General features: G+C 51.7%; 4 protein-coding genes across 14 annotated transcripts in view; 1 reads left to right on the plus strand and 3 right to left on the minus strand.

The window, feature by feature from the left end:
- The first annotated feature begins 68 nt into the window (after window positions 1-68).
- On the plus strand, window positions 69-4,780 carry DNAJB13 (DnaJ heat shock protein family (Hsp40) member B13). 2 transcript variants are annotated; one of them, XM_075140407.1, is made up of 8 exons: window positions 69-270; window positions 517-620; window positions 937-1,098; window positions 1,590-1,747; window positions 2,960-3,073; window positions 3,518-3,634; window positions 3,729-3,805; window positions 4,320-4,780. In XM_075140407.1, the coding sequence occupies exons 1-8, from the start codon at window positions 203-205 to the stop codon at window positions 4,471-4,473; spliced, it is 954 nt and encodes a 317-aa protein (XP_074996508.1). In that variant the 5' UTR covers window positions 69-202; the 3' UTR covers window positions 4,474-4,780. The 2 variants fall into 2 exon arrangements, with proteins under 2 accessions (XP_074996508.1, XP_074996507.1); XM_075140406.1 differs by having other exon boundaries at window positions 3,518-4,483.
- On the minus strand, window positions 4,780-5,713 carry LOC142077969 (dicarboxylate carrier SLC25A8-like). Its single transcript, XM_075140413.1, is given in 4 exon segments — window positions 4,780-4,954; window positions 5,062-5,124; window positions 5,126-5,443; window positions 5,547-5,713. Coding segments are annotated over 4 exon segments (663 nt in total). The 3' UTR covers window positions 4,780-4,839.
- A 1,377-nt stretch (window positions 5,714-7,090) lies between these two features.
- On the minus strand, window positions 7,091-10,134 carry LOC142077973 (putative mitochondrial transporter UCP3). Of its 2 annotated transcripts, none has more exons than XM_075140422.1 (6): window positions 9,726-10,134; window positions 9,366-9,576; window positions 8,532-8,729; window positions 8,051-8,152; window positions 7,790-7,970; window positions 7,091-7,583 (listed from the first exon to the last, which is right to left on the minus strand). In XM_075140422.1, exons 1-6 carry the CDS (start codon window positions 9,849-9,851, stop codon window positions 7,478-7,480), a joined length of 924 nt encoding a protein of 307 aa, XP_074996523.1. In that variant the 5' UTR covers window positions 9,852-10,134; the 3' UTR covers window positions 7,091-7,477. The 2 variants fall into 2 exon arrangements, with proteins under 2 accessions (XP_074996523.1, XP_074996522.1); XM_075140421.1 differs by having other exon boundaries at window positions 7,790-7,946; window positions 9,726-10,028.
- Window positions 10,124-26,810, minus strand: part of C2CD3 (C2 domain containing 3 centriole elongation regulator) — a 52,587-nt gene continuing 35,900 nt past the window's right edge. For 2 of the 9 annotated variants that reach the window (XM_075140419.1, XM_075140416.1), the window contains exons 28-33: window positions 26,124-26,224; window positions 25,059-25,235; window positions 23,886-24,103; window positions 20,848-21,874; window positions 20,072-20,174; window positions 11,571-12,427 (exon numbers count right to left, since the gene is read on the minus strand). In XM_075140419.1, the coding sequence (XP_074996520.1) occupies window positions 12,293-12,427; window positions 20,072-20,174; window positions 20,848-21,874; window positions 23,886-24,103; window positions 25,059-25,235; window positions 26,124-26,224 (1,761 nt within the window). In that variant the 3' untranslated portion in view covers window positions 11,571-12,292. Of the gene's footprint in view, window positions 11,162-11,570; window positions 12,428-12,577; window positions 12,627-18,170; window positions 18,337-19,750; window positions 19,975-20,071; window positions 20,175-20,847; window positions 21,875-23,885; window positions 24,104-25,058; window positions 25,236-26,123; window positions 26,225-26,810 lie in introns of those variants that run through there. The other 7 variants (XR_012672094.1, XR_012672095.1, XM_075140418.1 and 4 more) reach the window with 7 other exon arrangements.

The raw sequence follows: 26,810 nt of genomic DNA on the forward strand, positions 1-26,810 counted from the left end.
AAAGAAATTTTCCAAGAGTCGATTTTTTTGGTGGTTTTCTTTTTAAAAAAAGCTAAAAGAGAGGGAGTGGTGAGGGCGGGAGAGGGGCGGCCGGAGTCCGGAAGTGCGCGGGGAGAACTACAACTCCCATAGTGCCCCGCGCGGGAGCGACAGGAAGTGCCGCGCCGACGCCGTGTCCATAGCAACGGGGCAGCGGGCCGCCATGGGGCAGGACTACTACGCCGTGCTGGAGCTGGGCCGCGGCGCCACGGACGCCGACATCAAGAAAGCGTGAGGGGCCTGGGCCTTGTGTGGGGAGCCCCGGGGCCTGCCGGGGCAGGGGAGCGGCCTGGTGGTGTTGGGAACGGGGGCGGCCCTGTGCGTGGCTGCCCTTTGCCTCCCCTGCCACTCCACATCGGGGGCCTGAGGGGGGAAAGGGCCTGGGAGAAGCTGTGAGGGAGCAGCCTAGGCTGGGGGTGTTCTGGCACCCCGGGGCTGGCTGTGAGGCTGGGCTCTCCCCTCCTTCCCCCTTCACAGCTATCGGAAACTGGCCTTGAAGAACCATCCTTTAAAATGCAAGGAGCCCTGGGCGCCGAAGAGGTTCAGGCAGCTGGCGGAGGCCTACGATGTGCTGAGCGACCGTAAGTGGGGAGATGGTTCTCTTCCACGGAGTTTAGGGGCAGGAGGGGCTGGACGAGGGGTGAAGCGTCTCTGCTCTGGCCAAGGGTGTGCTGAGGTCTGAACCCCTGGTCTCTGGCACACCCAGGGAGGTGGCATCAGCTCTGTGACCCACAGCTGGGCTGATTGCTGCCATGTATTCCTGCTTCCCTCCCAATTCACTGTTCTCAAGGTGGCAGGGGACCCCCTCCCAGTCTCCGCCCAAGCAAAGCCTGGATCTCAGGCTCTCGCCCAGCATGGGAAGGCGTGGCCATTCCCAACTCCTCCTTGTTCCCTAAGCTATGAAGAAAGGCATCTACGACAAGTTTGGAGAAGAGGGTCTCAAAGGCGGCATCCCCTTGGAGTTTGGTGGCGAGAACCCCTGGACGGTCGGCTACGTGTTTCACAACAACCCTGACAAAGTCTTCAGGGAGTTCTTTGGTGGAGACAACCCCTTTGCGGGTAGGTAGGGGGGCTCTGGAGGGTGGCCCAGGCCCCGTCTGTGGCTGCTGTGATGCCATGGCCACCGTCAGCTCTAAGCTTTAAGCTTTACGGGGATGTTTCCCAGCTACTCTCAGGTCCCTCTGGTGCTGCTGGTCCCCGGTGCTTGGAGGTTAGATCCTGACTTCCCCCAGTCTTGGGTGGGCGAGAGGCCTGGGGGTGCGTGTCCAGGCTGTCAGCTTTCCCCAACTACCGTAGTGACCCTTTTCTTGGAGGATTTCCATCAAAAAAAGGGTGAGACTGACGGTTGGTGAGACTGCCGTGAACAAGATAAAAACACTCCCGGAGGAAAAACATTTCATCTGGAGGAGGAAGGTGGTCCCAGGCAGAAGCAGATGGGAGGTTTCTGGGTGGCATATTTGGGGTGCTCAGCTTCCACGATAAGGAGACCCCAGGGGAGCCCCTTAACTGCTGATCCGAGTGAGATGGCCCCCCTCTGCTCGCTCGTGCAGAGTTCTTTGCCGAGGACGGCTCGGAGTTGATGCTGCCCTTTGGGGGGCTGCGAGGACGAGGAGTGATGAAGCAAGACCCCCCGATCGTGCGGGATCTCTACCTCTCCCTTGAAGACCTGTTCTACGGCTGCACCAAGAAGATTAAGATCTCCCGCAGGGTAGGGCGTAAAGGGGGAGCGCGCTTGGCAGGGTGGGGAATTTTGGGCTATACTCCCCCCTCGGTGTAGGACGTTTTGGCAGCAGAGTCTGAGGCTTTAGGGCTGGTCCCACTCGGGGGGCTCGGCAGACCACAGCATTGATCTGATCCCATTTGTACCCGCAGCCGCCTTGCTGTGGAGTATGAGCCGTCCTCACCCTCTTCGCCGCCGGCTCACACACAACTGGGTGAGCAGTGCAGTTATAACCCTCTCTCTTTGGACACAAGAGATCATCTCTCTGAGTTGTCCCTCGGGGGGATGACAGCTCTGCCGAGAAGGACCTGGGGGCACTGGTGGAGGAAAAGCTGGACATGAGCCGGCAACGTGCGCTCGCAGCCCAAAGGCCAACCGTGTCCTGGGCTGCATCCAAAGCAGCATGGCCAGCAGGGCGAGGGGGGGGATTCTGCCCCTCTGCTCTGCTCTGGTGAGACCCCCCTGCAGTGCTGCGTCCAGCTCGGGGGTCCTCAGCACAGGACAGACATGGAGCTGTGGGAGCGGGTCCAGAGGAGGCCACGAAAATGGTCAGAGGGCTGGAACAGCTCTGCTGTGAGGAAAGGCTGAGAGAGTTGGGGTTGTTCAGCTTGGAGAAGAGAAGGCTCCGGGGAGACCTTATTGTGATCTTTCAGTAATTAAAAGGGGCTTAGAAGAAAGATGGAGACAGACTTTTTAGCAGGGCCTGTTGTGACAGGACAGGGGGGAATGGTTTTAAACTAAAAGAGGGGAGATTCAGACTAGGTATAAGGAAGAAATGTTTTACAATGAGGGTGGTGAAACCCTGGCACAGGTTGCCCAGAGAGGTGGTGGATGCCCCATCCCTGGGAACATTCCAGGTCAGGTTGGACGGGGCTCTGAGCAACCTGGTCTGGTGGAAGATGTCCCTGCCCATGGCAGGGGGGTTGGACTAGATGGCCTTTAAAGGTCCCTTCCAACCCAAACCTTTCCACGATCCTATGGCAGACTGGGTAGCCGCCCAGGGGTGCCTGCACCGTCTGTGTGGCTGTGTCCAGCACCGCAGGGTTGTGATGCAGCCCGGGGGCTCAGCGCTGCTGTGGATGGAGCCGGCACCTCGTGCTGGCTGCTTTGATGACAGAGCAGAGCCAAGCTCCCACCTGGTCGCAGACCCACCTCTCCAGACAGGACCCAGCTCTTCTAATCCCCTCATCCAACCCCCAGGTGATGAATGAAGATGGTCAAACGAGCACCATCAGAGAGAAGATCCTAACGATTGACGTGCAGCCAGGGTGGAAGCAGGGCACCAGGATCACCTTTGAGAAGGAAGGAGACCAGGTAATGACCGTGGTGTGACGTTCTGGGCCAGGTTTCCTCGGGACCGACCACGCACTCTTTGCAGGTTTCCCATTTCCGCAGGCTGTGGGCAGTTGGTGGCACGGCTAATGGGGCGATTCAGTGTTACTGTGCTCAGAAACACTCTAAGGAGCCCTTCCTGCCTGGGTTTGTCTTAAGCTAGATAAAAATTAGTAATTGAAAGGGATGGTTTTCTGCCTGTCATCACCTTTGCGAAACCCAGTCTGATTTCCCTTGGCTTAGCAGGAGTGTTTTATCAAAGACTATTTTTTTTTTCCTAAAGGAAGAAAATACTTTTCCCTTCTCCCCAGCCAGCTGAAAGCAGCAACAAAGGGACAGGCATTTGGGTCACCTTTCCCTGTGTAAAATCATCTGCGTTACACCAAACCACTTCCAGGTATCTTTATTTTTTTTCCTCGATTTTAGGGCCCAAATGTCATTCCAGCTGACATCACCTTTGTTGTCCAAGAGAAACTCCACCCGAGGTTTAAAAGAGTCAACAACAACAACCTCGCTTACGTCGCCACCATCCCCCTGGGAAAGGTAAAGAGCCAAGCGAGGGGACGGAGCCGATCCCAGCTTGTGTTTGCCCTCTGGGGCTGCAAATGCCCCTGCGGTCCCGCTCCGTGCCTTGCAGGCGCTGATCGGTTGCACGGTGGACGTGAGGACGCTGGACGGGAGGCAGCTGAACATCCCCATCAACGACATCGTGGAGTAAGTGCCGTGGGGCAAACGACTGGTGGGCTCAGGTGGTCGGACGGGGCCTTTGGTGGCCAAGGAGGTGAAGGGGTGCTCGGGAGGAACCTCAGCGTTGGCCTGTTCCTCCTCGGACAGAGCTCGGCCCTTCCCAAGCTCGTCCCCGTTGCCTGGATTCCTGGGGTGCTTCAAAACCTTTTCCAGCAGGTTCGGGGCTGGGAGGGGTCCCAGCCTGGAGGAGGAGGATGCCCACTGTGGGCTACTCTTCTGGTTTGGGGCCGTGTTGCTGGTAGCAGAGGCAGGGAGAAGCTGGAGGAGCAAACTTGCCCTAAGAAACCTGCTCAGAAGCGTGCATGGGGCTCTGCACGTGGACAAATGCGGGCTCGGTGCCGTGGCCCCCACGTCGGGGTCGCCCCGCGGCTCCTCGGTGCCGTGGCCCCCACGTCGGGGTCGCCCCGCGGCTCCTCGGTGCCGTCGCCCCCACGTCGGGGTCGCCCCGCGGCTCCTCTCAGCCCCTTCCTTTGCTTTGCAGCCCCAGGTACTGTAAGGTGGTGCCAGGGGAGGGGATGCCGCTGCTCCAGGACCCCCAGCGCAGGGGTGACCTCCTGATATATTTTGACATCTCCTTTCCCAAGAAGCTCACGCTGGACCAGAAAACGCTTTTGAAAAGCGCCCTCCTCTCGTAGGGGACGACCACCTTCCCGCTCCCCTCCCACCAATAAAGCTCTGGAACCAGCACTGTGAGCGGGTAGAGGTTGTTCCCGGTACCGAGCACCCTCAAACACAGCACCATTGAGGCTGTTTGCCCTGGGACTCGGGTCCACCTCGCTTTCCGGGCTCTTCTCCATAGCTGCCACCCCACAACAGTGGCACCACAGCGATGCGGAGAGTGATGGAGGATTTTGGGGGGTTGGAATACTCCCAGCTCAGCTCGTGCATGGGAGCAGCGATGGTTTGGGGGTGACTGTGCGCAGGGTGGTGAGGGGAAAACCAAAACCAGGGAAGAAAGGACCACAGGATTTACTCCAAGCCTTGCTGCGCTCACTACGGGCTCAGAAGGGGACCTCCTGCCAGCCACACGTGGCCATCAGGCCCCATTTCAGCTGCCCGTAGGTGACGAACATCACGACATTCCAGGAGCGGAGCCGCAGGAACGAGGGCACAAACCTGCCGGAGCAGCCAGGGTCGGGGTCAGCACATCCCGTCCCAGAGCGATGGTGCCTCCACCCCAGAAGCAGCTGCGTTTTGGAAGATGGTGGTGAACCCCTGTTCGCCCCTTGTAGAAATCTTTGGGCCCCTCGTTTCTGAGCAGGGTGAGGGCACAGCTCCTGGGGCTCCGCAGCGGAGCCGGGGGCCTCGCCGCTTGCGTCCTTGACGAGATCGTAGGTCACCGGCGCGGCGCAGTTCACCTGGGCCATGCTGGGGGACGTTCCTGAGGGACCAGAGGGGTCAGGGCCGCGGTGCCGGAGCAGCCGTCCTTGTGGGGTCCCCAGGAGCTCCGACCCTTCCGTGTAGAGCTGCACCCAGTCGTACAGCCCGATGCAGGCGGAGGCGAAGCTCGTCTGCCCCTGCAGCTCGGCCCCCAGCCCCCTGTAGAGGCTGCGGGGTCCCTCCATCCTCACCGTGGGGGCGATGGTGCCAAAGACCCCCCTTGTACTGCGCCGCCGGCCCCTTACCCCCGGGCTTCGCCTCCCCCTGCATCTGCGCAGGGAGAAAATGGGGTGAAGAGGCTTCATGGACCACAGACCCCTCCTGGGGCTGGGGGGTTTGGGGTAAGGAGGGCAGGGGAGCCTGGCTCACCTGCAGCCACGCGTTGGCCGTGTCCAGGGGGAAGGTGACGAGTTTGTCCACCCGGGTGCCTGTCCTGGCCCCGACGAACTTTGTGATAGCCATCGAGGGCACTTCGGGGGGCTTGAACCCAACCATGGTGTGGGCGCTGGTGGGCAGAGGGGAGCGAGAAGGGGTCAGGTGCAGGAGGGGACAAAAATGGAGGGTGTTTGTGCCATCCAGGAGGGCTGGGGCCCTGCCCCAGGCACCGCTCAGTTTCAGGGGCTCTGCGCACCAGCTGGCTTGGCTGCTGGGACAGTCAACGCCATTTTGCATCCGCACAGCCCCCACAAATCCCATTTTTCACCGTTACCACCCGCCCTGCCCTGCAGCCTTTTCCACATCGGAGCCAAGAATGGAGCAGGGACTAAGGGAGGAAAAAAATCTGGGATTTTCCTCCCCCTGCAGCATTGGAGCGGGGTGAAACCAAGGTATGGCATGGCAGGAGCAGCCTGCCTGCTTCGGCCTCCCCCACCTCTTCCTCTCCCTGCCTGAGCTTCCGGACTGGCACCACGGGGTCCGGCCCTTCCCGAGCATCGTGGCTCAGCCCCATCCCGCTCCCCAGAGACTGGGAGCCCCCGTGGGGTGTCCGCTCCCCGCAGCTGGGGCTGGCAGTGGGGAAAAGGGGGTAACCCCAGGCATCACCGCAGCTCTACCCCCTTTGACCCGCGTTTTCAGGGGGACACAGCCCAAAACGGTCCCCGGGGAGGTGTTGAGCCAGTCGGGGTGTGCAGAGTGGTGTTACATGCACGGCTCAGGGTGGTGAGCACCCCACACTGTCCCCCCGAACACCCCAGATGTGCCAGCTGTGGCCCCTGGCAAGGGGACTGGGGTTGCCCAGGAGAGGACACGGGAGTCTCCAGCAGACCGGGAGGGCAGGTCCCGGAGATGGGGCTCACCTGGGACGGTGCAGGGATGGTCCCCAGCACAGCGCGGGGGAGATGGGGGGGTGCCCCCGGGGATGGGGGTCCCCAGCACACCCCGGGGACTCGCCTGCTGCTGCGGGTCCGGTAACGGGGAGAGACCGGGAGGGGCCGGGGGCCCCCGCTGCGCCCCGGGGCGGGAGGGACCGGTGCGAGACCCGGCGGCGCCGGGAGGGAGCGCGGGAGCACCCGGGTTCCAGGCCCGGTGATGGCAGGTTGGACAGAGGTGGGGGGTCTGCACACCCCATCTCAGGTGGATGGGCCCTCCTTGGGGCTGTGGGGGTGCCTCCCACGTGGAGGGGGCAGTAGCTCGTTGCACCCATGGGTGGCACACACGGCCACCAACCCGCGCACCCGGCTTCAATGTGGGTTTTTCCCCCCTAATCACAGAAATCATCTCCGCTAAAGCCAATCCCCGAAGGCGCGCGACTCCCTGGGAAGCCAAACGCCTCTTTTGCTTTTGGATAAGGCCTGGTTTGCCTTTTCCAGCGGCACCCAGGGTTGGAAGAACGACCCTAAACACCCCCCCCCAAAAAAAGCAAGGGAGCCCTGCTGCGATCAGACCCCATAGGGGCGGTTTATTGGAAGCATCCGTAAGGAATAACAGGAATCGCCGCATCTCCCGGCCCTCGACTCGGTCCCGCCTGCCTGCACCGCTCGCCTTGTTCCGTCCGCTGCCGGGAAGTGATGCTCTTGGCCGGAAAAAACCTCTAAACATTTTTTTCTTCCCCCCTAAACTTCTCTCTAGAAACCTCCGGGCTCCCACGTTTCTCCGCAAACAGCGGCGTTTCTCCTTCCGTCTCACCGGTCCCTCTCGGGGGGGGGTGTCCCCACGGGGCTGGGGGGTGTTTGGCGTTGCTGCTCCCCCGCTGCTTCAGCAATTAATATAATTTACTCCTTTGTCTCGCCAGCGCTGACAAGAGGGGCCAGGGTGGGGGGGTCAGGATTGGGCCGGCCGGGCCAGCACCGCGGCGCGCTGCAGCTGCTCGTAGGAGATGAACATCACCACGTTCCAGGAGCCGAGCCGCAAGAAGGAGGGGACGAACCTGCGCCGGGAAAAGCAGCGCTGGAGGGGACATCGCGGGGACCCAAAGCCCTGCCTGGTGCCCCGGTGACGGCACACGGGTTCGGACTTTTGGGGTGTGCCAGACGGTGCCGCGGTGTGAAGCGGAGCCGGTCCACGCTGGTGTCCGTGCGCACCCCATCGTTGCACTGAGTTTGCCGGTGCTCAGCGGGGCGTCCCCAAACTCACCCCTTGTAGAAGCCGGCGAGGCCGTCCTGCATGAGCAGGGCGAGGAGGCAGCTGAGCGCGTTCCGGTACTGCCCGGGGCCGGCGTTCATGTACCGCGTCTTCACCACGTCCACTGGCGATGCCACCACCGTGGCGCAGAAGCCAGCCCCGAAGGCGGCTACGAAATGGCAGGGGACGTTGTCTGCGGGGCAGAGCCGGGGGGTTGAGGGTCGCGGGGATGGGGACGGCGCCCGGTGACATCCCCCCCTGCACCGTCCTCACCTGTCATCAGCTGCGCCCGCAGCAGCGCGTCCTTAATGAGGTCGTAGGTGACGAGCTCCCCGCAGTTGACGATGGCGTTGCGGGCGATGTTGGGCAGTGTCCCTGTGCAGGAGGGTGGTGGCATCGGGGATGGCGGTCGCATCCCCTCCTGGAGCATCCTGGATGGGTGCCCCAGCCCTGCTGTCCCCATCCCCATTCCCATTTCATCCCTGTCCCCACCCCCATCCTGTCCCCATTCCCGTCCCAGCCTGCATCCCCATCTCCATCCCCCACCCCATCCCTGTCCCCTTCCTCATCCACATTCCCATTTCTGTTCCCATTTCCATTCCTATTCCCATCCCATCCCTGTCCCCATTCCCATGCCTGTCTCCAACCCATCCCCATCCCCATCCTCATCCTATCCCCATCCCATCCCTGTCCCCATTCCCATCCCCATTCTTTCCCCTTCCCCGTCCCCATCCCTGTTCCCATCTGCCCCTACCTCTCCAGAGCCCGCGGACGCCCTCCTCCCTGGCAATGGTGCGATAGGCATCCACGGTGCCGCTGTACCGGCGGGCGCCGTCCGGCAGCGCCCCGTTGGCCTGGAACCGTACCTTGACCACGTCGGTGGGCTGGGCGCACGTCACTGCCACCGCCCCCGTGGTGCAGCCTGCCAGCACCCGCGCTGCCAGGCCTGTGCCTGGAGAGGGCAGGCGCTGGGACCCCCGGACCTGTGAGGACCCCCAGCCCTGCAGGGACCCCTGGCCCTGTGGGGACCCCTGGCCCTGTGGGGATGCCCAGCCCTGTAGGGAACCCTGACCCTGTGGGGACCCCCGGCCCTGCCGGGACCCCCAGCCCTGTAGGGACCCCCAGCCCTATGGGGACACCCAGCCCTGTGAGGACCCCCAGCCCTGCAGGGACCCCCAGCCCTGCAGGGACACCCAGCCCTGTGGGGACCCCCGGCCTCGCGGGGATCCCTGGCCCTGTGGGGACCCCCGGCCCTGTGGGGATGGCCAGCCCTGTAGGGAACCCTGACCCTGTGGGGACCCCCAGCCCTGTAGGGACCCTCAGCTCTGTAGGGACCCCCGGCTGTGCAGGGACCCCCCAGCCCTGCGGGGACTCCTGGTCTTGAGGGGCCCCCTGGGGTGAGCAGCCTGGAGTTGGGGGGTGCTTAGTGGGGGGTACATCTTGGGGGGGGGTTGTGCACATCAGGGTGGGTTGTTCCCCCCTGGGGTGGGCTGTTTCCCATCGGGGTGGGCTGTGCCCCGCCGGGAGAGGGTTGTGCATCGGGACGGGGGGTGCACAGGGATGGGGTCCCAACCGCCCGGACACTCACTCTCAGCACCCTTGGGGGTGTAGAGCTGCTTCACCGAGTCGTAGAGCCCGATGCGGATGGAGGCGAAGCTCATCTGCCGCTGCAGCCCGGCCGCCAGCCCGCTGTAGAGGCTGCGGGGTCCCTCTGTCCTCACCATGGTGCTCAGCGTCCCCAAAACACCCCGGTACTCCACAGTGCTGGTGCTCCGGGGGATCCGCACCTCGCCCTGGATCTGCGGGACACCGACCGCGTCACCCTGCCCTCCGTCCCCCCCCAAAACTGTCGCCAGCTCTGGGGTGGAGCTGGCGTGGGGGGGGGGTGTCCCGCTGTTGCAGGGTGCTCCCTCCGCCCGTGGGAGTTTGGGGGGCCAGCGGATCGTACCTGCAGCCGCACTTTGGCGGTGTCCAGGGGGAAGGTGCAGAGGTCGGCGATGCAGGCGGCCGTCCCCGCACTGACGAACTTCACGGCAGCCGTTGGGGGCACCTCAGGGGGCTTCAGACCCACCATCGTGGTGGAGGGGCTGGAAGGAAGGAGGGGGGGAAGCCGGGATGCTGCATTGGACGGGGCTTCAAGCAGGCGTCGGTTTAGGGACAGAGGTGACGATGTGCCATGGCGCTGGCTGGCTTCAGACAACCCCGAAAGCCAAATCCTGCCCCATTTCCTCACCTGTATCCCTGGGGATTCACCAATGCCCACAACCCCCCCCCCATCCCACCCCAGCCAAAACGGGGGTGCTTGGTGAAAGCATCTCCCCCCACGATGACCTGCCCAGGGCTGGGTCCCCCCGTGGCCTCACCGTAGGGACCTCAGCACCGCGTCCCAGCTCCTGCGCAGGCAGCGCCCTGAGAGCCGGCTCCTTGGCCCCCCCTTATATAGCACCGGGGAGGACATTCCAGCGGCTGCAGGGATCAGGTGACAGCGAAACCCAGTTCCCCTGGTGGCATTTGAGGCGATGAGAGTGGGGCCACCCAGCACCCATGACGGGGTGGCTGCGTTTCAGCCCTCTGCTCTCCCACAGGGCTCGGGCATGGGTGGGGGGGGTCCTGCCCAGACCACCAGCACCCATCGGAGCAAAGCTGTGGGGCAGCAGCACCCGACAACGTGGTCCTGCCCGTTTGGTGGCCGCTGGCACCACAGGGACGGGGTTTTTAACCCAAATGCGCTTGGGAAGGATGAGCCAAAGGCTTTAAAAGCGAGCGGTTTGGAGGCAGAGCAGCTCCCCCGTGGGGCAGGTCGGACCCCTTTGCCCCTGGCACGGACCACGCAGCCGTAATTCATCCCGGGCAGCTGCCGAGCTTGCCAGCGGGATTTCCTCCGCAGGGTGTAACGTGTCCCGAGGGCCCGGGCCATGTGAGCGGCTCGGAGGTAAATCCCTCCTGTGTTCGTGCTCCGCGCGACAAAAACCACGAAGCCCTTTCGCGTGGCCGTGCGCAGGGTCTGCAGCCGAGGCGAAGGCACTGCCGGGAGGGACGGGGCTCAGGGTTGGAGGCCAAGGGTGGGGTGACGGCTCAAGAAATGCCCCTTTTCCTCCATTTTCTTAAAACTCAGTGTGTTTAACCCTTTGTGCTATTTAGCACTACACCCACAAAGCCCAAAGGGACACGCTCGCGGAAGATGCGCAGAAAGCCTCCGCTCTTGCATGCGAGCTCGCCCTGCGTGTGAGCACGCAAGAGGGATTTCGAGCTGGTTTGAGACCCTGAAGCCCCTTTTGCTCCATCGATGGGGCTCCAGGCAGAAGCTGGTCTGGCGCTGACACCCCCTCTCCACTGGCTGCCCTCCTGTTTTCCCGTCCGGCTGGACCGTGCTCCACTGCTGACCTAAATGCAAAAGGAAGAAGCTGTTTATCTCTCATGCCCGAGATAGAACTCAGGATCAACATTGTCACCCTGTTCCCAACCCGCCTGGGTTTTTTGGGGATGCCACCGGGATCAGCAGCGGCAGAAGGAAGCCCGCGCGTCACTCCTGTTCTCGCAGGGGGACGCGGGGACGCTTGGCATGTTCACCGCCCAACCCTCACCCGGCGAGGGCAGGGAAAGGGGACTCGTTCCACGGCGACATTCGATTACTTTGAGAAGCAGCGACCTTTACGTGTGCCCCCAGCCACACCAGGAAGCTTTTCTACGACGTCCCCTCCTGCCCGTTAGCGGAGGCTCCCGGGGGAAGGAGTCCCCTCCACCTGTTAAGGACAGGCTCGTGACCTGGCAGCGGGACGCTTCGCACCAGACAGCGAGAAAGCAGGGGAATTTTATTGAAACACAAACATTGGAGAACAGTACAAAAATAACTTAGCTCGGTTTGCAAAGAAGTCCGTTATCCAAAAGGTACCCAACATAAAAATGTACAAAAATAATTTAGAATACAAAAGTTCCATATTTGTACACACATCAGTATTTTACAGTATCCTTGGCCTGTATTTACACAAGCACCTTGGGCACATACTCTCCTCTAGAATCAGCAAATTATGCTTCTCTCCAATTATTTTTGAATGGCCACCGGGGAGGGAGCTCATCTTCCCTCCCCACCCACAGCACCCGCCGGCAGGGAGGCAACAGTTCTCTGCTTGCCGCTGGGATGGCAAATGTCTGATCTCCATCCTTCGGTTGAAGAAAAAGGAGCTGTCTCAATATGGGATGCTTTGTGTTTACTCAAAAAAAAAAAAAAAAAAAGGTCAATTCGAGAAATTTCACATGAATAAACCCCAAAAATGGAGTATCTGGAGACCAAGTAACAGCTCATCGGTTACCCAAAGCGGTGAGTCTCATCGGGGACCTGCCCTTGCAAGACACACGGTCTCTCAGCTCCCCTTGGTTGACCACCAGGCTTTAAGTCCCTCTAACGGGATACCAATTAGGCAAATTAAAAATCAGAGCCCGAAACCTACAGCTTCCATCTCTTCTTCCCTGGAGGACCTGGCGTTTGCCGATGCGTCAGGCCGTGGCTCGGGAATGCTATTCCTTCTTGGACAGCCGAGTAGAGAAGATCCTGGCGATTCTTTTGGCTTCCTCTTCCGAGAGGTCAGCCATGGGCCTGGGACGATTCAGCCTTCGGTACGGGATGCCCCCCGGCACTGCTCCGCTTCTGCTCTGCGGAGAGAAGGAACAAGACGTTAGAGCCCTGCCAGCTCCGCCCCGCGCCTGTTTTCTGATCGCAGCAAACCGCAGGGTCGCGCAGCGTGTGAGAAGTTGGATACACAGGAAAAAAAAACCCCTCATGATGTGTTTTGTGTTGCTCACCAGTTCTCCTCAGAAAGGTTTTTCTCTTGTTCCACTCAGTGACAGGCAACTGTTTGGAAAACCTACCTGTTTGTTCCAACTGTTTGGGAAAAAAAAAGCCCACGATGGTGAAATATTTCCCTGCTCCGCACTGTATTAGGTGCTGCAATGCTGTTCTTTCTCAGTGCTACAGAACGCAAAAGCTGAAGGGCAAAATTAGAAAGTCCAAACCACACAGTTCTGCTCTGGCAAGCCAACTCTGAACTTGGGAATGCCGACCCTCAGCCAAAGTCGTCTTCCCTGAAGCCAAAAGAATTACGCCAGTGTATTCACCGGGCTCTGTCTCTCTGAATTTTTATTTTATATTATTTATTTGTATTATTTGATTTTTAATTTGCAGAACCCTAAAAAGCGAACCACCTTGCAAGGGAGAGGCAAGGCTCCTACACAACAAATCCAAGCCTGCTGACAGGTTGGACCGGCCAGTCTCAGTTACCTGCAGCAACCCCTAAGCAGCAGCCCACGAGATGAAAACCTGCTGTTTTTAGCATTTTAACATCATCCTTGGTTTGCCTGCATCCTCCCAGCAGTCAGGCTTTCTCCCAGTTATCAGTAGCACTAAAGACCGATATTTTCAGTGTACAAAGAAACTCGCATTTCTCCCCAACGAGTTTAAAGCCAGGTCGTGCCTGTGAAGCACCAGGAGAGGAAAGATCCAGCTTCAGCTGCCTTTAGAGGCTGAAGCAAGCGGTGCTGTTTTAGGACACGCCACTCACGAGCTGCGGGGCCAGGAAAGTCTCCCGGAGAGCGGGGTTTGATTTGGAAAGCCGATACGCCGGTCCGGCCTTTCGCCTACATCACTGGGCTGCTTCTCCGCCCCAGTTGGGCTCAGCTGCGGTGGAAAGGTCTCCTAAGGATCAGCTCCCTCCCACGAGGAACGGCGCCAGGATCCTGTTCCTGTGCACTCCCCGCATTTGGGGAGGGAAATGGCTTTTTTAGGAATAAATGGATTTGGAGATTTCTTGCGTTTGGTTACCTGCGCTTTACAGGCTCAGATGACGAGCACATTGAATATTAAGCCTGCGACAGCATCGCTGGTGAAGACCCTTACGGGAAAACAGCCTGTAGGTAAAAACCACACCTTGATCTGTGTATTCTGGGCGTACTTGTGTTTGCTAGAGCCAGGGCAAAGCACAAGAGGCTAACCGTAAGCTAATTTAACATCAGCTACAATTTATTCAAACAGACAAGACCAGGAGAGGCTGTAACCGCAGGTCAAGACTCCCTAAAGGATGATTTTCAGATAGGCTGACCCAGCCTGCTCCTGCTTAGCCGGATTCGGGAGAGAGACGGGATCAACGCTCACAAAGACGATGGTTTTGGTCGCTGGCTGGCTGGTTAATAAACAGGATGACAAGGGTGGGAACAGCTTGTGTGGTTTCACGTCCAACAGTGCAGAAAAGGCTTACGACAAGCTAACTATAAATTCTATAGCCCGAATACCCAGTTTCGTATTTAATTGTGTAAATTATGTGAAAAGACTTCTGTAAAAGACTTCAAACTGTATCCAGGAAAATAGCTTCGGCTTAGAATACTTTAAAACACTGCCCATTTTTATCATACTGAAAAAACATACATTTGTATTTGTAAGAATCCTTGCTTTTTTTTTTTTTTCCCTTTTCTTTCTCCTTAACGCTGCTCTAGGATGATTTTTCCTAAACCAAAACGTAAGAGAGATTAAATGCAGACCTGGCAACATCAGAAGGGAGAGAACCAGCAGGGAGAGACGCTTGCTGGCCAAACCACCTCCCTTTGACAGAGTATTCTGCTCAAGGTTGCCCAGAGAAGACCGGGTCTGTAGCTTATTCTTCCCACGCTGTTTTCTGTGCCAACTGTCTATGAAACAGCTGAAACATTAATATTGGCTGGCGACGGACAGTAACCAGCTCATGCTGGCTCGCTGCTGGTCCCTGATCTCTGTACAGCATTTGTAAGTAGTTCACAGAGAAAAATGTTCAAAGTGAAAGCTCGGAGGACTGGTAAAAGTGCATCAGGCAGTGCATCTGGTTTTAGTGCATCAGGCAGCGTTTGCTTCTGAGCGCCAGATTTATGTATTTGCAAAGCATTCGTACGGACCGCCTTATGCCTCGGCCCAGGAAGGTCTGTAACTGTAACAGAAACAAAAACCCAAGGAAATTCTGGCTCTTAAATCCAATACGCTGGCCAAATTGCAGCTAGACAACCCTGTGCCACCTCTCTGCCCTGGCACTGTACTTCAGAAGCTCTCCTTTCCTTCCAGCAAGCTGTGATGCTGCTGTTTGTTCTCTAATGAGCGTGCTGTTCTACCCTGGAGGAGGCTACACCGCTAACATACCTAAAAAAGATTGTCTGCACAACTACATGCATGTGAAAAGCTTGCAGGAACTAATTGCAATATTAGAACAGAAGCAGGTTTACACTGTAGCAATGGCTCTCTATCAAATTCCCCAAATCATCCAATTAACCCTATTTCAAAGGGTCATGAAACTGCACTTCCTACCTCTCACGGGTCCTTGTGCTATACACGTCTTCGTGCACGGCTAGGAACCGAGAGACAGCAACTCACAATTTGAAGGTAAGGAGTAAACGCAGATGGCTTCCGCTGACCCAACAGGACTTTTCTAATGAATTTCAGCAGGAGCAGCTGCAAGCCCTGCAACTCAGACGAGAAGGTAACATACCGTGTGGGATAAGATAAAGGAAAAGAGAACAAAATTGCCTGGAGAATCCCAGACCCACCAGAGACAGCACAGCTGAGAATGTCTGCAGAAATGAAAGGACTTTTTTTTGGATTGTACTAACCCAGTGACCCAAAATAGCTGTAAAATAATCTTACCCTGATTATAAGACATTTTAAATTTGATTCTGAAGACAAAATTAAATGAGATTTTCTCCTTTGTTCTTAGAGTTCACAATCCAGAGGTGCTACAGTACTTCTCCTGCCAACAGTTATTCCTGATCTCGTCTGGTCGGCCGGAGAGGCTGCTGCAGAAAATGCTGCCCCTGGCTCACATTTTGCCAGCAGTGTAATAACATACCCTGAAAGAGCACTGTACTCTAGCAGTGAAAATACGACAGAAGAGCAGGTGTCTGCTGCTATTAGATGACACCGAGGCGACAGACAGCAGTTTGTTCCCTCCTGACTGTCAGTAAACAAGGAAAACATACCGCTTGCATGCTGTTTCAGGTAGAAGTGGCTAAAATACTCCTCCTCCCATTTTCATACTGCTGTGTCCATTTCCAGCAATGCAGAGGTGTTAAGATGCATGCATCTATCCCAAGGACCTTCCTAAAAATGAACTTCCAGCTGTGGGAAAGGTTTAGCAGCTCTTCTTGCTGCTATTCTACATGCAGAGGTGTGAACCAAAATGAGAGAAGTTTAAAAGCACAGTTAACATTCCCAGCTCACACAGATGATCAGGAGCCTTATGAAATTACTTTGGCAGGTTTACCTTCACTGCCAGTTTTGAGATATGGCTACAGAAAAGAGCTACACTTCTATACTTACCTCTGTATAAAATGATTTTTCTTCGAAATATGCAAATTCCTTGCACATACAACATTTAGCAAGACATTCTAGCCTCAATGCTTCATTTTTAAGATCCTCCTTTGATACATCAAACGGGCAGTTTCAAGCAGTCAGAGTTTTAACCTTCTGCACAGTTTTGAGAGCACACATCTGAAATGCCGTGTTTACACCATTCCTTGCCTCCGAAACAGGCTTTGCCAGTTCAGACCATGATGACCTGAGCACAAGCAGCGCTTGTCCTGGGCTTCTCCCTCTCTGTCTCTAAGCCAACGCAGGCTCCGAGTATCTGATGCTCAGCCATGAAACACACACTTTTAATCAGAAAGATGCAAGAGGAAAGAGGACTTACGCACAGAAGATCATGCTTCACTTTTCTTTTTATAGAAATGGCAGCGATACAGCCGGACACTTAAACCAGCCGAGGATTATCTAATTGCTGTGTGCCAGGGATTGGGGTAAAGCAAACAGATTTATTAGCATTTTATAGGTGTTGGCGGGATGGCTTATTTCAAGGTCAAAGAATTCTGGTAACCGAGGTGGAGAACGTTTCAGCCCTGTGGTGCAGCAAGTTTGATGGCTAGTTTTGTTTGTGCAGTGATGAAGGAGTGAAAACAGATCCATGTTAACAGGCTACAACCTACCCCTGGAGTCACCTTGCACCTACTTCTGCTTTCTGGACAGGAAAAGGTTTATATCAAATCATGGACCACAGCCAGCAACTCCGAAACGGACGTGAAGAATACAGCTACCTTTTCTTCTTTTTCTGATCGTGAAAATGAAAGAGAACGTCAGCATTTCTGTTCAGCAGGTTAGGAGGACAAATTTAGTAAGTAAAAGCCTTAACTCTGTCCTCTGGGTAAGCTGAGTAAGGAAAAAGAAGAGCTTTAGTGGCTGTGACTGAAATGGGAGCAGATGAAGAAGAAACATTACCACCAAGAAAGGATGTTTGGACCACTGCTACCATCTGCATTTTTAGAACAGATAAAAGCCTGTTATTCTGAATCTGCCTAAGTCTGTGTTATAAAAGTGTTATTTCTAATTTACACTAAAGGTAAATCTACGTATATGCAAATATTAATTATTCTGAGTAAAACTGGTTTCCATATAAGTTTCTTATCCTTTTGGAATATTTATAGAGGTGAGGGGGGAAAAAAAATCAAGACATTTTAATGAAAAGTTTGTTAACTCTCCCATTTTTTAAATACTTCCTTCTGCCCCCCAAAAACCCAGCTTCATTACCAGCGGACTGGGCCAACTCCGAAAGGCAGCAAACCTTAATATGGGTTTCCCAGCCAGCATCTCGTTGGAATCACGTTTGAATGTTTTTACTCTGGCAGACGACTGCCCCAAACCCTAACCAGAATCACTGTTGCAGTGCCCTCTGTGTGAAACAACACATCTAGAGAGATTAAATTTTTGCCCTGAAAAATCAGCAATAGTATATAAAATAATATGGAACATATGAACGCAGTGAAGGCAAAGAGGGAGGAGAAGGGAGGCCAGGGGCAACAGTCAGAAATAAGATTTGGATAGAGCTCTGGGTCACCTACACAATGGCTCTGACTCATCTGAAAAATTGTTGTAGCTTTACGTTAAATACAATACAGTGTTGGATGCTGTTAAATTTAGCCATGAACTTGGATAATTTTCCCTAAGTTGTATCAGGAACTGCCTGGAAAAGGACCGAGAGGAGAAAAGTGCAAAGCTGCTTGCTGAACTTGAAAAGCGGCAGAAGTTGAACCAGGGCTGCTGGATCAGACAGAAGAGGAGAGCTGGGAAGGACCTCAAGAACTGGAAGCCTGAGTCTGATGTAATGGAGAAAAAAGGTCAAAAAATTTTAGATTTCGTGAGGCTCTGCAAAACTTAGGTCCCTGGAAGGTGACCACGGCATCCAGGCTGAGGCCCGAGCTGCTGCAGCACCTTCTCAGATCCCCATCTCCTTGCAGCATGAGCTGAGATGAGCCTTTTGTCTCAAAATGCTGCCAGCTCCTTTGACGTGACTGCCCGCTTCACCTTCTCGCCGTTTCTCCATCCTTTTGCGTAGGAAGACAGGGAAAGCAGGGAGTCAGAGAAGACAGGGAGAGGTGGCAGGAACAGTAGGGAGGCCAGGCGAGAGGTTTGCCAGCTGCCACGTGAGCGAGAGGGCACTGCTGATCTTCGGGCGAGAACAGCTCCGATTTCAGCCTTGCTGTCACGCTCCGTGTTTGCTGAACTGTACAGAAACCAAACAAACCCAGATTTAGAAACTGATGTTCCGAAGGCTAATTAAGAAGAAAACTATGAGAAAGCAGTTTTCCTGATCTACATTTTACCATCGGCATAAGCGAAGAACTTCTTGTTCTTCGTACAGGCTGTCTGACGCACAACGTAAGGCACAACTGAGTCCTGTTTCAACAGACGCCTCTGAGTGGTACCGCGAAGGATCAGCTGTAGCTAATCCTGGAATTAAGCTGGTTTAAGGTCAGCTATATCCAAATAGTGCCTTGCTAATATGCTCCCTAATTATTAATCACTTTCAGGAGTGTGTTTCTAGCCACTAAGCTTAGCACTGCAGAGAGAGGGAATTCAAGTAAAGCTGATATTAATATTAAACCGTAGGTTTGAGTGATGATTTGCAGGTGCACAGAAAGACACGGTGCTTCCACGGGAAGAACTGGAGCTAACTCTGCAGAGAAAGCAAAACTGAGAAGAGGGGGCATGACATCGAGACAGAGTGGAAGGGAGTATCAGCAATGGACAGAAGGGAACAAGAAGAATTTGAAGGAGATTCCAAAGGAGAAACGCATCTGAGATTCTGCTTTTGATTTCACCCAAAATATTTAGACACAGCACGAAAAGTATGCTTAACAAGCGCTAACATACAGTGGAGTCTAGGTGTTATAATCAAGATATATCTTAGGATCCTTGAGGCATACTATGCCCAAAACTTCTCTGATAGAGGTCTCTACTTCCATCAGGAACAAGTTTCAAGGGCTTTAGGGAAAGATAATATCATGTCAATCAGAAAAAAAAATCATTTTTACAACACAAACCAGCAAAAAGTCAGGTATTTTACCTGAGCTGTAAACATGTTTATTAATTTAAAGTAGTTTCCGTTACTTCAGAGCTATTAGATCCTGCCTGTTTCTGTTCTGTTTAATCAAGCAAGCTGTTTCCGATTACACAAATGTTCCTTAGAGCATTTCTTTCATAGGTCATAAGGAGGGGAACCAACGCGTTATCTTTTCTGGGAGTGGTAAACAAACAGCCCAGCTCCTGCAGTACCCAGATCCCCATCAACACCCATAGAAAATCTGTGGCTGGAAAAAAATAATATTTAGACCTCAAAACAACTGAGCCACAACCTTTTTGGAAATAGAATTCTCTCTAACCTTTTGCAGTAAATAATGTTTATGCACATAAAACCACCTAAGAAACAGCAAAAGCAATCAACAGTTTTCCTGTATGAGTAACGACCACTCAAACTGTTCTGCTACTCCCTCCATCGAAGAACGGTTACTTGGTATCTCTCAAGGAGAAGCTTTCTGTTGCAAACTCTAAAAGATATCTATCTGTCTATCTAAAAGATATAAATTGGAGTCATAATTACAATTTACAGCTTTCGTCCTCGAAATTACGCACCTTACCTCACATTAAAGCACAAAGAAGTGTGGAGTGAGCACCTGCCACTTCCACTGACCCCCACGGAGAAGAGCAACATTCACTGAATATATAGACTAACCAGTTAACATAAATGCATAAGTATCACAGACGATGCAGCCATGAATGCTGAAAAGCATTCTCACAGAGAAGAGGTATCAGAAAGATCCTTCTTGACTCGATTTGGAAGCCATCACCTCTAACCTGAGGGCTGACAGGCAAAGACAGGGAGAAATACTTCCATTCCTGCTTTAACGAAGGGACTCCGTTAAGCTAGGACAATAAAGGAAAGGATGTCCCGTACTTACTTTCAGAGCTGTGGAAGGATGAGAAGAAATGCTGAGCAGCCTCATGGAGGTTTCCATCTGCTGGGGTGGAAGGAAGAAGTTGGGAACAACAACAGGATCAGACCTGGGCAGAGCTGTTAAGGAACAACCTTCGGCAGCGTGTAGTTGTGCAGAGCTCCACAGGAGCTGCAGGTGTGGAATAAGCCTCACTGTAACAGCTGTTAATGGACCCCAGATGGTGGAGTCTCATTAACTTCAATCAATATTCTATCGTTCTGAACACTTGGTTCTCTCACCTGGCCCCACAAAGCATGGGGCACAAACTTGCTTTACAGTAATATCTCACATATTTGTAGAGTACTTCATCCTGCAAAAATTCCAACACAACTTAGTGAAACTGAATGCGAGATTTGGGATCTGTGCGAGAAACGTGGGGAAGTATTTTAAAAGCAAATTAAACTACGTTTCTTTCAATACAGAAGAAACACAAGAGCTACAATACATGGAGAAAAACAGCATGGGGAAAAAATGCAAGAAGGTACATTGAAACTACCCAAAATGAAATAACTCTCACGGATCACAAAATATATTAGTTACAAATGGCAAAGAAGTCACCACTGCATTGTGTGAAACACAACATAACAGGGTCTTCCAATACCTTCCCAAGTCACCAATTCTAGACTCATTTCCCAGGGAAGAGCTCCACACAGGAAATTCTCTTTCCTAAAGCCAGTGAGATTCTAACCAAGAAATAGGACATGCTCCTTGAATGCAAAGAAAAGAGAAAAGAAGGATACAAAACAGTTTTTGGTTTGACAGGCTTTTCTGACTGTCCCAGTGGGTCTTCACTACCGTCATCAGAAAAGCTTTCACTATTTCCTTCCAAGCCTGCTTGGGCTGATGCACTCCTAACGCAGATCTCATCGGAACCACTTTCTTCCTCGTCTTGACGATCTTCATTTACAACCTCATCGTTTTCCTCCTTCTCTCTTTCTGAGGTTTTTGGATTGATCAAACTAACTTCTCCTGGAAATTCCAGTAGTTCTTTGGAGGCTGCATGAAACTCTACATTTTGCTGTGTTGGTCTAGTGTTAAATGCTCTGTCCCACTCACAATTTCTATTTTCTACAGGGCCATTGGCTGTTTGATGCACTTCTGACAAACGAGCAGGCTGAAACGGCTCCTTCTCCATTGTTTCTGTGCCACTATTCAAGCTTTGAAAGTCTTTTGTTATGCCCTCGTCTGCATGGAGGCTAACGCACGGGCTAAGGGCGGTGAGCATGCTTTGGTTGTCACCTTGTAGTACGCTGGAGAAGGTGCCACTCCGTCTGCCGTTGCCTCTTTGCAAACAGTCTGAGTGCTGATCTTCAGGCCCCAAGTCTACGGGCTGCTGGTCAGCACCCTGCTCCACTTCAGACAGCACACTGGACCAGGGACTGGTTTTGTCCGTTATGGTTGTTATTTCATTGAGAGTTCGTGGTTCTATAATGTCTTCTTCATATTCTTCTTCACTGTGTGGCTGGATGGCAAAAGCACCTTCACCTTCCTGGGTGTAGTCCGCTGGCAAAGGATGCTCATCTTCAGGGACAGCTTGCTCTAGAAATTCATGCAACATGTGTCTCTCAAACACAGATCTCCCAAAAGAGCGTGGCCGCTGCGTGTCACTGCAAACGCTGGGCGAGTCCAACTCAAGTTGGCCTTGACATACTTCAGTCCTGGCTTCTTCATCCTTCTGGTTGGGTACGTGTGTAGCACCCAGCTTTCTGCTGTTGTCTTGATGCACATTAGAAGATTCTTTACTATTTTTAGTTATAGTCTGTAAGTCTGAATAATAGAAAACAGCATCAGTAAATGCACAGAGCAACAATTCACCTTTTATCTGATTTATCTGGGCTTTTTGCAGAAAATCATGTATGCAAGAATGGTTAGGAGTTAAACATACACAGCTTTGTCAAACACGCTGCTGATGTGATCACATTCTGCTCTCTTTACCATTGACAAGTCCAGGAGAAGGACAGAAATGCTAAGGAAAAAAGGAAATGTTCAGGATGAAATTCCTGGGAAATAACTAGAAATACCTACATCAATGTAAAGAAAAAAAATTGGACAGTGAAAATACTCTGATATACAGAGGACACTTAAAGCAAATGGAAGAAATACCTATTGCTTGGAGTGGCTAAAACCAGTTTGGTCAGTTCAGACCACATGGGAAGGAGAGAGGAATAATCTAGACAGGAATGATGGATAATCTAACCACCTTCTCCTCTCATAGCTTTCCCAGTTTTATGTAGGGGCCAAATAGACACAGTTGCTACTGATATGCTCCAGTTTTCAGTTCTATTTAGCAACTCCAATCAAACGACAGACAATTGTTAATTAAATGTTTGTAAAACAGAAATTCACTCAGGACTATTGCTCAGTTGTGGTGGTAAAATTGTAAAGTCTGAAAACAAAGAGCTGCCTGTGCTCCTAACACAGCCTCTGAAAAAAAGGTGATTGGATTAGGAGCCTAAACATTAATAAAATCTACGCAATCCTGAAAATCTCTGGGGATTTTACAAATTCTTTAAAAAGCCACAATCACCTATTTTTGATTCCTAGTTAGCAGATCCTATTAATTTCTTGCATTCTTTGGGAAATTAGTTCACCAGTATTAGGTTAAATGGTAAACTACTGCTACTCCAAAGCAAGAGGAAAAGTCTTGCTATAAGGTAATGGTGGAGGACATTTGGAAAAGGAGAAGGAAAGGTTTGTGACAGATTGTACAGGAGAGCATGTAAAGAAGCAGTAAAAACTATTAATAAAGATGAGAAGAGGAACAAAAAGAGCAAAACCTTGGAGAAGAAAAAGAGAAAAAAAAAAAGAGAAGATCAAGGTGGTGATACAAGAAAGGCAAATTCTGGCATAATAGAAATGTGCCCTTCAACTCCATCTCTTGGAAGCGCTGCTTCCCTGGAGGTAGCCACAGGCAGAAACAGCACAGAATAATTTTTCAACTGGCAGCGCTCCGAGCCACTGTTTGTTCTCTAGTCTGATAAATTATTTTAAAAGCACCAGCATGGATTTGATTTCCTAGTCATTTTGCTGCTTACAGCACCTCTCTGGTATGAGATCAGAGCGACATGAACAGTTAAGCTAACATTAAATTAACTGCAATCAGAGAGCAGGCTAGTGCTGACATGAAGAGCAGTTACAACGGAGCTGCAAGAAATGCCAGGCAGAGTGAAAAAACATACATCTGAAAGCAAGGTGTACAAAGAGATATGTTTCCTTCCCTGTTGTGTCATACTCCATCCTTATTAAGGATGTCATTCTGTGTCCAACAGCGCTAACGATAGGGAAAATTAATTGCACTGATGCCTCTAAAAGAGGAAAAGTACTGAATGCGATAAACAGAAAAGAAGCTGCTTACTAAGAGCTTTGTCTTACCCATCCTAAAAGAGCCTTATTTTAGCTATTCATCGTAGGGCATAAATTTCACCTGAAAACAGAGATATGCCAATTCCTATTAGCAAAGAACCACAGACTCAGCTCAGTACCATTCTGTGGATTGTTTTTCCGCAGGACCTCCCTTTTTCTACTGAACAGACAGTGAAATTTAAGTAGAATTTAGGCTTTCTTGAGAGGACCTTAACTCCCACCTAATCCTCCCTCTGAATGTTTCAGTTCAACACTGTCATTACCGACAGGGGTTTGAAAGTCTCCCTGAAGCGTTCTCCCAACGGACCAACACAGACTGATACCAACACCAGGAACTGGTCCTGATCACCTAAGAAATTTGAAGATACTTTAAGGCAACTTCTGACAGAAAATTTCAAACCAAGTGACAGCTTACCATTGATGAGGCTGCTGACCTGAGACACCAACTGACTAGATTTTTCCAAAAGATGGCCTCCACTGGCATCCACTTCTCTGCTCATCAAGCCCCGATGATCACTCTCCTGCTCCTCATGACTTGGTTTGGATCTGTTACCATAACCGAAGTCAGGAAAAGATCTGGTCAGCTTCTGACTGAAGTATCTTTGAACCTCATCCAGCTCACTCAAGTTTTTTCTGTAAGCAGTGGTAAGGAATTTGGTAAGAGAAAAAAAGCCTGTGGCAGACTGATTCTATTTGTATCATTCTACTCAACAGCAGTAAATATGCAAATACAAGATTAAGGGTTATTATTGAAAAATAGGTCAGTAGGTAGGGTTGAGGTTGCTCTGCCTAAGCAAGAGGATAACACTCAAGAACAAATGCCAAATCAGTTATGAAACTTAGGCTGGAAGTTAAAAAAAGAGCTAGTTTTAAACTTACTTAATCAAAAGAGTTGGATTTGAGATGACCTTCCAATAGAAGTCATAAAGCCAAGAATATTAATTGACTTTTTGACTGAGCTTGATAAAAATCTGAGGATTTCTACCTGCTTAAGATCTATGGATTTTATGATATACTGCTTGTGGAAGCAGGGGAAAGGATGGAAGGACTCAGAAAGTCTCTTTCAGTCCTATATTCCTACAGATAATAAATATTCTTCTCCTAAAATTTATACCTGATTTAAATCAAGAACCTAGTCAAAAGAAAAGTGCTTCTAGTAAGGAGAAAGGCATCCTGTTGGGAAAGGACATCCTGCTCCATGCACCATGCTTACAGGCTTGTTCTTGCATCTGTGAAAACCAACTGAGAGGACTATTGGCTTAATAGTGTGCGTTGAGTTACAGATGTACAAAGATGGATAAAGCAAAGCATTCAATCCAGATTTGGAAACACTGTTGTTGCTGTTTCCCTTCACAGCATTGCTAGAGCCTCACTCCTAATGCAGGGTTGCTCCCCTAGTCCCTGCTTTTCCAATCCCATCTCATCCTGCTGTAAATTACATTGATATCCCACTGATACCTCTTAATCAGTTATGATATATTTTCATTTTCATTTCCTTTAAAATTGGATGCAAGAATTCTTTCGTTTCAAGCTCTGCTTTGCAAACCTAAGGCTTTGAATTACCATGTTGGCTATAGCTCTGCTTTACCTGAGAGCAGTTAGAAGAGAAGCACGTGATGACAGCGATAACGAGTCCATCTTTGCCGCCTGGTGCGCGTTCCCCTCTGCTTGCTGCAGGGATTCATGAAATCTGCGCACGTTCTGCATATGCTCTTCATGCCGAGGCGCGTGTGTTCCAGGGGGACTAATTCTGCTGGAAACAGGCCTACGTTTAGCAACAGAAAACAGTTTGAAATCTCTCATTGTGAAAAGTCTGCCAACTAAGAATATCCAACATCTTTAAATGCATTAAGGAGCCACCGACGGATGAAACTGGCTCTTTCAAATGTCATCAAGAATGGCGTTTACTGTTTCAGATTTACACTAAAATAAAGTAAACTGCAGCTACCCTCTCCGCACTGGTTAATAGTGTGGCTGACGGGGAATTTGCAATGTCTGCTGGGAGCTGCCAAGCCAGCTGTTCAGGCCAAATAACGGTGGCTCATGGTCCCCCTACACTTCAGAGACACATACAGGAAAAGCATCATCTCCTATGTATGCTAAATAAACAAACCATGAACTAAAACACTCTCTCATGTGTGGCTAGTTAACTATATAAACATTGGTGCTTGTTTTAAGGGACAGAAAGCAGGAGGTGCTGCAGGATACCTGACAGTCCTAGTCCTGGAATGTGTAATATTACAGCATTTCACCAGCTGTCATTCACCAGCCATGGACAGAAGTTACGGCAAAATAAAGGGGATATGTCAGTAATACTCTATTCTAACTTACGCTTATTATCCTTATTAAAAATAAATACAAACATAACCCGTATTCTTATAAAGGCCTGGAAGAAGTATCTGCCAGTTTTAGCAGTGGCTAGTGTAAATCCTAACGTAGAAGGGTGTAAATGAAACAAATCAGGGAACATCAGTGAGAAGATGAGGGACCACTCTCTCACTGGTAAAGGGAATTTGGTATAATCTTTAAGTCCAAAAACTGGGAAAGACCTTTGATAGGGCTTGTTATTTTTTCAGTAGAGTCAATAGCCTTCAGATAGGTAGATTTCTGAGTCCTGAAAAAGATCAAAATGACCAATAGCCAGCTGACTTACCGCTCTCGAGTAGGAACACTGACTTCCTTTGATAAGATATTCAACATCTGCTTGGAAAAGCTTGTAGCATTACTGGGAAATATTGGAAAGCTGGGCTTCACCTACAATAAGGAGGAACACCACACATGAACCTTCTACAGCAAGAAAATAGAGAAATTAAAGTAGTATCTTGCTGAGCGGGCAAACAAAAACTTAAGTTTTCTAAATAGATTTAAATTTTCAAAGGATTTTCCAGCACTGAGTCGAAGTACCATTTAACAACACTCTTATTTCAGAAACATTTGTTACCTCCCCCCACACTGCCGAAGAATACACTGATGGAAAGCAGGGTATAGGGACTCCATTACATGTGTGTATCGCACCCCAGCGTAACTGGAAAGTCTAGAGAATAAAACACACACAAGATACGGCAAATCTTCCAGAAAAATAGATTTCTGCCAAATTAGAGATTTCCTGACCAACGGAAGGCTGAATTTACAGTATGTTTTTGGGCATCAGCTGTCACCCAAAGCAGCAAACAGAACAATGCCAGGCTCCTAGACATCCAAACCCAAGGAATATTCTTTCTCCTAACAACAAAAAAACCCCAACACCCATGAAGCAACAACAAAGTGATAGAAGCCACTGGAGATGATCATGACCTAGGATTGAATGAGCGCCGTTACTAGTGTTGGCCTGCAGCTACCA

This window comes from Calonectris borealis, chromosome 1 (assembly GCF_964195595.1).
Source record: "Calonectris borealis chromosome 1, bCalBor7.hap1.2, whole genome shotgun sequence".
In the NCBI taxonomy this organism is placed as follows: Eukaryota; Metazoa; Chordata; class Aves; order Procellariiformes; family Procellariidae; genus Calonectris; species Calonectris borealis.

Bases quoted from the DNA above. Each gene is read 5' to 3' on its own strand.
- LOC142077973 (XM_075140422.1), bottom strand. From the start codon at position 9,851: ATGGTGGGTCTGAAGCCCCCTGAGGTGCCCCCAACGGCTGCCGTGAAG. The intron at 8,730-9,365 runs GTGAGTGTCCGG...TGCCCTCTCCAG, and splicing joins CACCCCCAAGGGTGCTGAGA to GCACAGGCCTGGCAGCGCGG. The intron at 8,153-8,531 runs GTAGGGGCAGAT...CCTCCTGCACAG, and splicing joins CGTCCGCGGGCTCTGGAGAG to GGACACTGCCCAACATCGCC.
- DNAJB13 (XM_075140406.1), top strand. From the start codon at position 203: ATGGGGCAGGACTACTACGCCGTGCTGGAGCTGGGCCGCGGCGCCACG. The intron at 621-936 runs GTAAGTGGGGAG...TTGTTCCCTAAG, and splicing joins CTACGATGTGCTGAGCGACC to CTATGAAGAAAGGCATCTAC. The intron at 3,074-3,517 runs GTAATGACCGTG...CCTCGATTTTAG, and splicing joins TTGAGAAGGAAGGAGACCAG to GGCCCAAATGTCATTCCAGC.